We start from the raw sequence: 8,981 nt of genomic DNA, 5'->3' as shown, positions 1-8,981 counted from the left end.
TGAGCTTCACATTCCGGCCTCCGACACTTACTGCCCATACTCTCACATTATTGGCTGAGCTTCACATTCCGGCCTCCGTCACTTACTGCCCATACTCTTACGCTATTGGCCGAGCTTCACATCCAGGCCTCCGCCTCTTACTGCCCATACTCTCACACTATTGGCTGAGCTACACATTCCGGCCTCCGTCACTTACTGCCCATACTCTCACGCTATTGGCCAAGCGTCACATCCAGGCCTCCGCCACTTACTGCCCATACTCTTACGCTATTGGCCGAGCTTCACATCCAGGCCTCCGCCTCTTACTGCCCATACTCTCACACTATTGGCTGAGCTACACATTCCGGCCTCCGTCACTTACTGCCCATACTCTCACGCTATTGGCCAAGCGTCACATCCAGGCCTCCGCCACTTACTGCCCATACTCTCACGCTATTGGCCGAGCTTCACATTCTTCCTGTGGCACATAAATATCGCGATAGGAGAATTGTCAGGGTTCTCGGCTATTTCCTTTGCGCGGGGTTTTGAAGATGGCGGACGACGGAGAGCAGGTAGGGATGTGGGTTTATAAGACTGGAAAACAGGTTCTGTTCGGTTCTCGGCGCAGTGCGGCATAAGGGGTGCTCCTGGCCCGGTCTCGCTTGGGAACGCGTATAGGGTTTTTTTATGTTGCGGGGAATTAAGTGAATGTTTATTCAAACTGGACTGTTTTCTCTTTTATTTCAAAGCCTTTTTTTTTTTTTAATCGTGAAGCACCGGTGGAGTGTGTTTATATTCATAACTAGCGATGTAAATCTGATTAAAAACCCAGTTGTTGTGGTCAGGAGTAAAATGAAATGTATGTTCTGTGTGGCTGATGGCGTCAATATATTCAAACAATAGAAGCACAAGGCTTGTTTTAGTTTCTATACCTCAGATTTCTGAGTTTATCTCCCAATTGACTCTTGACTCCTGTTTTTTAGGGACACATCCTATAAAATTTAAGAATATACTAGTGAATTATACTCCTAGATATAGGATTGTGCTTAAAAAAAAAAAAAGTTGTTTCGGACTGATTTGAGAATCCCCCCAAACCCCACTAGCCCCGCCCATCTGTTCCACTTCCTGCTGGCTGAATTCTCTGGATGTGCAGGGGAGCCGGGGCACTCTAAGATAGGAACCAATCAGCAGCTAGGCTGACCTGATAGGGAACTGAAGCCTGTCTGTGCTTTTGTGAGTGCAGGGCTGTGATTGGCTCTCCCCCTCCTACTGTTCTTCTAGCAGGGACCGTTAGGACACGCCCACCCCTCATTTGAAACACAGACAGGGACCTGAGAGGATCTATAGGGAGCTCCAATAAAGGGGCCATTGTTACAGATAGGGTTAATGTTTAGCCCAAAATGAAACCAGCACCGGATATTATTCATAATTGCCTACAAAATGAGGGGTTTTCCCATTTATCCAACATGTCTCCTAATTTACTAATGTGTCAATCCATGTTGATTGGAAGAACACAACATACATTTCATCACTGCCAAAGCTCAGCAGTTTGAAAGCTGTATGGAGGTGGTGCATGTTTTTGGGAGCAAACTAAATAACTACTGGCTAGGCAGCTGGTTCACTACCCTATTGGCTGCCCAAGCGGGTCTAAATCTATAACCTAAGTCTGTCATTTTGGCTTTTTATTAAAGACACCACAAGCATTCCTTAAATCTAAAGTTCAAACAAGACAAAAAATGAAAACTGTAAGGTTTTAATAGCTCAGGTTACAAAACAAAAACTGTAGTACCGTGTTAGCCAGTGTCAAAAATAATAATAAAAAAACAACAAGACACAAATACAAGAGTATTGTACTTCACACTAGTGAAACTACACTCTGGGCTTTATTTATAATTAAAATACAAATAGTACAGTTACATTAAAGGTATAGTGCTAAGTGTCCTAGACAAGAGGAAGGAGGTCCCTGCCCCACAGACCTTACAATCCCATGCAGGGGAGAAAAGAAATGCTATTTGGTAACTGTAGATCAAATCTGACTGCTCAAAACAATAAAGGTGCCCATACACAAGCAGATTTTGTCATGTGAAACAACCAGTTTTAAGGTGGCCATACATGGGCTGATTCTAGCTGCCGATATCAGTCCCTTAGACCAATTCGGCAGCTTATTGGCCGTGTATGGGCATTAACGACAGGCCTGCCCAACTGACATCGGGCAGATCTCGATCAGGCAGGTTTAAAAATCAGTCTGATCGGGGACTGCATTGGCTCGTTAATGCAGTCCCCAAACAGACAGACGCCTATGGCCGTCGTCCTAATTCGGACATTTGACCCTGGGGCCAAACGACCGAATTAGCCTGATATTGCCCACCCATAGATGGGGATATTGGGAGAAGATCCGCTTGCTTGGTGACTTCGCAAAGCGAGTGGATCTTAGCGTGTAAGGCCACCTTTACAGTGAACCAATAAAATTTGCTTTATTATTAACTTATTGTTACATTCAGGGGGAAACGATTGTAAAATATACGATCATTTCAACTGCATTGTCCCAACATTTGATCAGATGGGCTTGACCGTTTTTGTCATTAAATCAGTCAGTGGATGAGAGGAACAGATCACAATCATTAGATTAACATTCCCTGCACAAGTCTTTATTTTGATGGGCTAGGTTAAGTGCAAAAGTAAACAATGGAACAGACGGGCATTGGCTAATATATGTTCTTGGAGCCAGCACAACAAAGATATGACAAGTCTTCTCATATATTGACAAATGATCAAGCAAGCTTGAGTTTAGTTGCCTGAGGACCTGCTGCCCTTCACACTTCCCCCCCCCCCCCCCCCCAAAGGTCCTGTGGATGCTGAGTTACTAAACTCATGCAAATACTCTGTACCCCTGCAAGCACTGACACTTGATTGTGTGGCTTAAAAGACTGCTATTGCTAAATATTTGCAACTTATTCACTGGAATATAGAATCAGAAGTGCCATTACTCGTTTAAAGGAAATGTAAACCTTCGAAAGACATGGGGGGGAAAAAAGTCAACTGCAAAAGTGCTCTGAATAGAGTGCTGGGCAGTTTTGAGACTGTTTTCTTGGGTTTACATTTCCTTGAAAGTACTTTTTATAATATCATAATTATAAGGAGGCTAATATATCACGGCACCATCTGCAAAAGAAAGGGGACCAGAATTTGTGGTAAAAGCAGATGATTATTACTTTGCAGCTAAGGGGTTAAACAATATACAGGCAACTCTTATGTATCCAGCAAAAACAGTTTTAAGATAGAGGCAGAAACACAGGACTAGGTTTAAACTGAAAACTATAAATTGAATCATACTAAAAAGAAACTACCGCTCAAACACACAGAATAACTTATTAAGCAGACATGTGGCCCAGTGTTATAGGATCCAAAAATTGTAACTGTCTCAGGGACTGTTAATGTGACACTGTTGTGTTGAATAAACTTGCATGTTTGAGCAAAACTGGTCATGGTGCTGAGTATTGTATTACATCTCTGTTTCCTCCCCTCTCCATCGATCTAGCAACAAACCACAAATACAGTGGAAGAGCCTCTGGATCTGATCAGACTTAGCCTAGATGAACGGATCTACGTTAAGATGAGGAATGACCGAGAGCTGCGTGGACGTTTACACGTGAGTGTTTAGTATAGGTGATTTGTTTTGTGCGGATCATATTTGAAGCGTAAGGAAAACCTGTTTCCTTGTTTGCTCTTTTATACAGGCATATGATCAGCATTTGAACATGATCCTGGGAGATGTGGAAGAGACCGTGACAACCATAGAGATTGATGAGGAGACATATGAGGAGATTTACAAAGTAAATATTATTTTAATTGCATTCCTTTTATTGCATTTACACACGGATTTATTACCTATATATATCTCAGTTACTGGTTGCTTAAGAAATTAAATGAATCTATATTCCGATAAGGTATACCTTTTTAAAAAGGCTTTGTGGCTTAGCCTGCTGAGCAACAAGCACAATAAATATTTGTATTAAAAGGGGCAAATAATGCCATAAAGTGAAAATTCATATAAGATGTGAAAAATTGTAACCCTTAGCAGGGCCGAAACTAGGGGTAGGCAGAAGAGGCCCGTGTCTGGCCGCAATGGTCGATGGGTGCCAAGCAGGTACCTCTACTGCCTAATTACCCTGAGTTCCATCCATTCTGCTCTGAGCCTCGCTTAACACTGCTCTGTCTTGCTCCTCCCTCAACCCATCTGTCACTGTAGCGCTGGTAGCAGGGGCGAATGGGGGAACCAGGGAGGGGTGACGCGTTGACTGCCATGGGCTCAAGCGGCTGTCCCTTGGGGTGCAATTTACTTATCACTCGTCTCTATAGTTGCCATATGTACCACAAGATAGCAGCTCCCTGACACCTTAAAATTGCTGATATCAGAATAGCACTCAATAGTAAGAAAGCCAGTCCAGCTTGGGACTCCTCCAGTTACATGGGAGTAGGAGAAACAATAGGTTGCCTGAAAGCAGTTCTAATGTGTAGCGCTGGCTCCTTCTGAAAGCTCAGACTTGGGCACAATGCACTGAGATGGCGCCTACACACCAATATTACAGCTAAAAATACATTTGTTGGTTCAAGAACAATGTTAAATGGTAGAGTGAATTATTTGCTATAGAAATACACCATAAAATCATGTCAAAATCCCTTTAAACCTAGGCAACGAGGTTTAGTATAGAAATCTAGTTTTCTAACCCATTCTTTATTAAAAAAAAAAGGGGGAAGATAATGGTAAACAAGTGAATTGTAATCTTTAACCCTTAATATCAGTAAAAAGTGCAATTATGGGTTCTCTGGCTTCCTACAGAGTACAGGTATAGGCCCCATTATCCAGAATGCTCGGGACCAAGGGTATTCCAGATAAGGGGTCTTTCCGTAATTTGGATCCCCATGACTTACAGATACTACAAAATCAATAAAACATTAATTAAATGCAATAGGTTTGTTTTGCCCCCAGTAAGGATTAATTATATTTTAGTTGGGACCAAATATAAGGTATTGTTTTATTACTACAGGGAAAAAGGAAATCATTTTAAAAATCTTAATTATTTGATTAAAATGGAGTCTATGGGAGAAAGGCTTTCCGTAATTTGGAGCTTTCTGGATAACGAGTTTCCGGATAACTGATCCCATACGTGTACTGAAAGTAGGGCTGCTACTTGGTTTGGTTTTAATTTTGTCTACCAAAATCAGGTCGGAGTCATTCTAGAAACTTGTCTGAAAAAGTATCTGCTTCCCCTGAACTGTACTGAATGCAGTTTGGCAGGCATTTTACCCACTTATGTGGATTATTTAAGTTTCCATTCTGTAGACAGATGCATAGTTACTATAGATTTTACTGTGTTTAGCATGAAAAATGAAATCAACATATACCATAAAAGCAATTATTTGATGTTTTGCTAACATCTAGTTTATGATGTATGATTAGGGCAGAATCATATTAGACATTGCACTGATCATGAGAATGTGGTATATAGTAGGCCTCGCAAGCTGCTGCTCCTACCTACAATATAAAGGAATTCATGTTTTAGTTTGTCACTTTGTTGGCATCTTTCCCTGATTATCTCCTGCATTAAATATATTCTGCATAATTTTCAGTACCTGTGTGTTAATTTTATTAACACGGTTTGGATTGTTTTGCTTTGCAGGAGCTCTAGTGTAGTGCTGCCCTCGGAACTTAAGGAGAATCAGACAGTATGATTCCCAATTCAGGGTCGGACTGGGCCGCCAGGATACCGGGAAAAATCCCGGTGGGCCCCGGCGGCCCAGACCCGACCCTTGCCCGTGCCCGACCGCTCCTGCCCCGACACGTTAATTTTACGTGCTAGGGGGAGGACATCGGTTGGGAGGCCCTCTGGGGGCACGGGCACCTGCAGGGCCCCTGGGGCGGGACCCTGCCCTAATTTAATTGGTTTAGGTTGAATGTAGGTGTGAGTTTGACACAAGAGGCAGTAATGACATTATGTGGGTATAAAGACTTGCCAGCTGTGAGTTTGTTGTTTAAAACCAGTCCTTTACTTACAGCAGTAACTATTTGTAGCTTCAATAAAAAGGTTGGTTTACCCTTAACTGCACTTAAACCTACTTAAAGGAGAAGGAAAGGCTAAGTCACTTGGGGGTGCCAAAATGTTAGGCACCCCCAAATGACTTAGATCGCTTACCTTTTACCCCGGGCTGGTGCCCCTGTATGGAGAGAACAGCACCAGCCCGGGGTAGCAGCGAGCGCTTCCTACTTCCTATTCGCTTGCGAGCGCATGCGCAGTAGAGTGAAAAGCCGAACTTAAAGAACAAAGTCGGCTTTTTACTCTACTGCGCATGCGCCGGCCGACGGATTTCGCCGGGAGAAGAAAAAGGAAGGAGGAAGTGCTTCCTACAGGTACCCTGGGCTGGTGCTTTTTTCTCCTAACAGGGGCACCAGCCCAGGATACAAGGTAAGCGATCTAAGTCACTTGGTGGTGCCTAAAATTTTGGCACCCCCAAGTGACTTAGCCTTTCCTTCTCCTTTAAAGCTGTGTGTAATTCTATTGTGTTCTAAATTGTACTTTTCTGTAATGCAAAATTTACAACTTTTTTTTTCCCCCTTTTGTTTCAGTCTACAAAGCGGAACATCCCTATGCTGTTTGTAAGAGGCGATGGTGTGGTTCTTGTAGCTCCTCCCTTAAGAGTTGGTTGATTTCCTTCTAACAAGCTGTTGTCCTGTTACACCTCTGGATTTTAATTTGCTATGATTACTGAACCTTTTTTGGATACCCACAGGAACTGCAAGGATCAGTTGGCACTTAAGTTTATCCTTTAAATGGAAATATCTTGTTGCTTTCCTATATTGGTGAACAAATGTGTTTTAATCAAAAACAACCAGGCTAATGGCAGACGCCGTTTTTTTTTTTTTTTATAAATTTGTTTTGATCGTTGTTTATACAAGTGGGGATTGTATAAGTTTTCCTTTCTGTTGACATCAGCTGCATAGTTAATACAGGTTTTACTGTATTATGATCTAATAAATTTGATATTTACCATTTAATCAGTCTGATGTCTGGTAACAGGTTCTGTAATTTATCATTCAAAAAGCCTGTAACCGTTTTCATTGGGCTTGGTGATAATAGTCTGAATGTGAATAGTCTAAATACACACTAGCTGAGGTTCCTGGCATTGCCTGAGGAACTTGATGTCTTTAAAAAAAAGAATACTTAAAAACACGGTTAAACACTTGTACTACACATAGGGGGGAATTCACAAAAGTGGAGAGAGCCTTTTTTGGAGTAAAAGTGATGGAAAACTTTCTCCAGATTCACAAACAGAAATCCGCCTAAGTTCCGACTCAACTACCACTTTTCCGTTTTTGGTGAAAGAAAGACAGTTTACAGACTCTCTTGTGAATTTGTCATTTAAACGTAGTTTTCCTGCCATTTCCAAAATGGAGTAAAGCTCAGTGTAACTCTGTCAGACCAATTCTAAGCTCTGCTGTTTTGCTTTTTCACCCAGTCTCCCTATCCCACCTCTGGTAGGGGCCCCATTGGGGGATCATGAACATGTTAACGGGGATTAGCAGACTCATCGTTAGGGGACAAGTCTCTGTCTAACCCTAGACTATTAGGTGCAAAAAGCCTCACTGACATTTTATAAACAAGTAAAACACTGATGAAACAAAACGTTCAATTGATACGTTGTGTATACAAAAAACTTTTACCTCTTATTTGCATGATTATGCTAGTTTTAGCTTAATGAATGAGGCAATAATAACATTTTGACTGAATATATTGTATACATTTTTATTTAAAGTGCCCCCATCGCATGCCCAGAATTACAGAGCTGTGTGACCGCATTGGCCCCCACCTTTAGCTGTGCCCCTTCTGTTCCCAGCCGCCATCTTGGTGAGCAGCACATGCGCACTGGCACCCAAACTGGGATATTGGGGTACAAGGTTGGACTGGCCCCAGACAGGGCATTGGCTAAAAACCCGGTGGGCCCTAGTCCTGTTGGGCCCCTTTTCGCCGGGCATGTTGGCGTGTGGGCCGGATTGCTGTTGAGCAGTAATCAGTAGGGGCTAGAGAAGTAGTGCGGGGGCAGAGTAGTGCAGGGGGTGGGCCATTGATACACTTTTCCCCACGAAGAAGGTATTTAGACCCTTACATCTTGTTACAGAAATTTAGAAAACGTTAGAAAGCCCGGCTTGTCCTAAAAAAAGTGATGTATAGTTTGCTGGGCAAACTAAAATGACCCTTCAGGAAATGCCCCTAAAGTGAAATGACAAAATGAAATGCAAAATCCTGCTGGTAAAATCCTTATTCCGAGGCTCATGTAGATGTGGGGCCAGGTTTGATGGCACACTGACAGATTTACTAAGAGCTTAAGACAAATTCATACAAAAAATTGTTGGTAAAATGACAAAATCTGAAAACTCTCTCTTTAAAAGACAAATTCACAAGTGGAGATAGGGGTTTTAAATCTATCTCTCCCTTTTATTTTGTCTCAATATCACCCCTTTTGTGAATTCCCCATATGAATGTGTTTAATTTGCTCTCTGTTTAACCCTGCCCTGCACTATTAGGAATGAATGGGAATAAATGGATTAAACATTTGCCCAGTTTTATGGTGCGACCCCTGGCTGGACAGTGTTTTGGCAAATGGAACTTGACCACTTTATTATTCCTTTTGTATAAAGACAAAAAGGCAATTCGCTGCTCAGAGTTCATTAGTAATCAGTTTAGATACACGAGTCGTGGCTGCTTGGGAATCAGTGCAGTCTGCAACGTACTCAATACTGGGGCCATAGTCTAGACAACTGAACTATATACTGGCTGAAGAGTTCCTGATAATGCATAGAAGTAGGGTGAATCTCCTGTACCATATACCAGCAGGGGATAACAGATAGCGCTCACAGGATATCACCTGTATTACATACCAGCTGGGCACTATTATACAGCTCAGAGAATATCTCCATTACTCTCCTATCAGCTCCGCTCTTGCAG

The 8,981-nt window shown here is 42.4% G+C and overlaps 1 protein-coding gene across 1 annotated transcript; it reads left to right on the top strand.

The window, feature by feature from the left end:
• The first annotated feature begins 517 nt into the window (after nt 1-517).
• On the top strand, nt 518-7,033 carry lsm3 (LSM3 homolog, U6 small nuclear RNA and mRNA degradation associated). Its single transcript, NM_001172287.1, is given in 4 exon segments — nt 518-551; nt 3,518-3,628; nt 3,717-3,812; nt 6,605-7,033. Coding segments are annotated over 4 exon segments (309 nt in total). The 5' UTR covers nt 518-530; the 3' UTR covers nt 6,686-7,033.
• The last annotated feature ends 1,948 nt before the right edge of the window (nt 7,034-8,981 follow it).

This window comes from Xenopus tropicalis, chromosome 4, assembly GCF_000004195.4.
Source record: "Xenopus tropicalis strain Nigerian chromosome 4, UCB_Xtro_10.0, whole genome shotgun sequence".
NCBI classification, from domain to species: domain Eukaryota; kingdom Metazoa; phylum Chordata; class Amphibia; order Anura; family Pipidae; genus Xenopus; species Xenopus tropicalis.
This window is presented reverse-complemented; position numbering and strand designations above follow the sequence as displayed.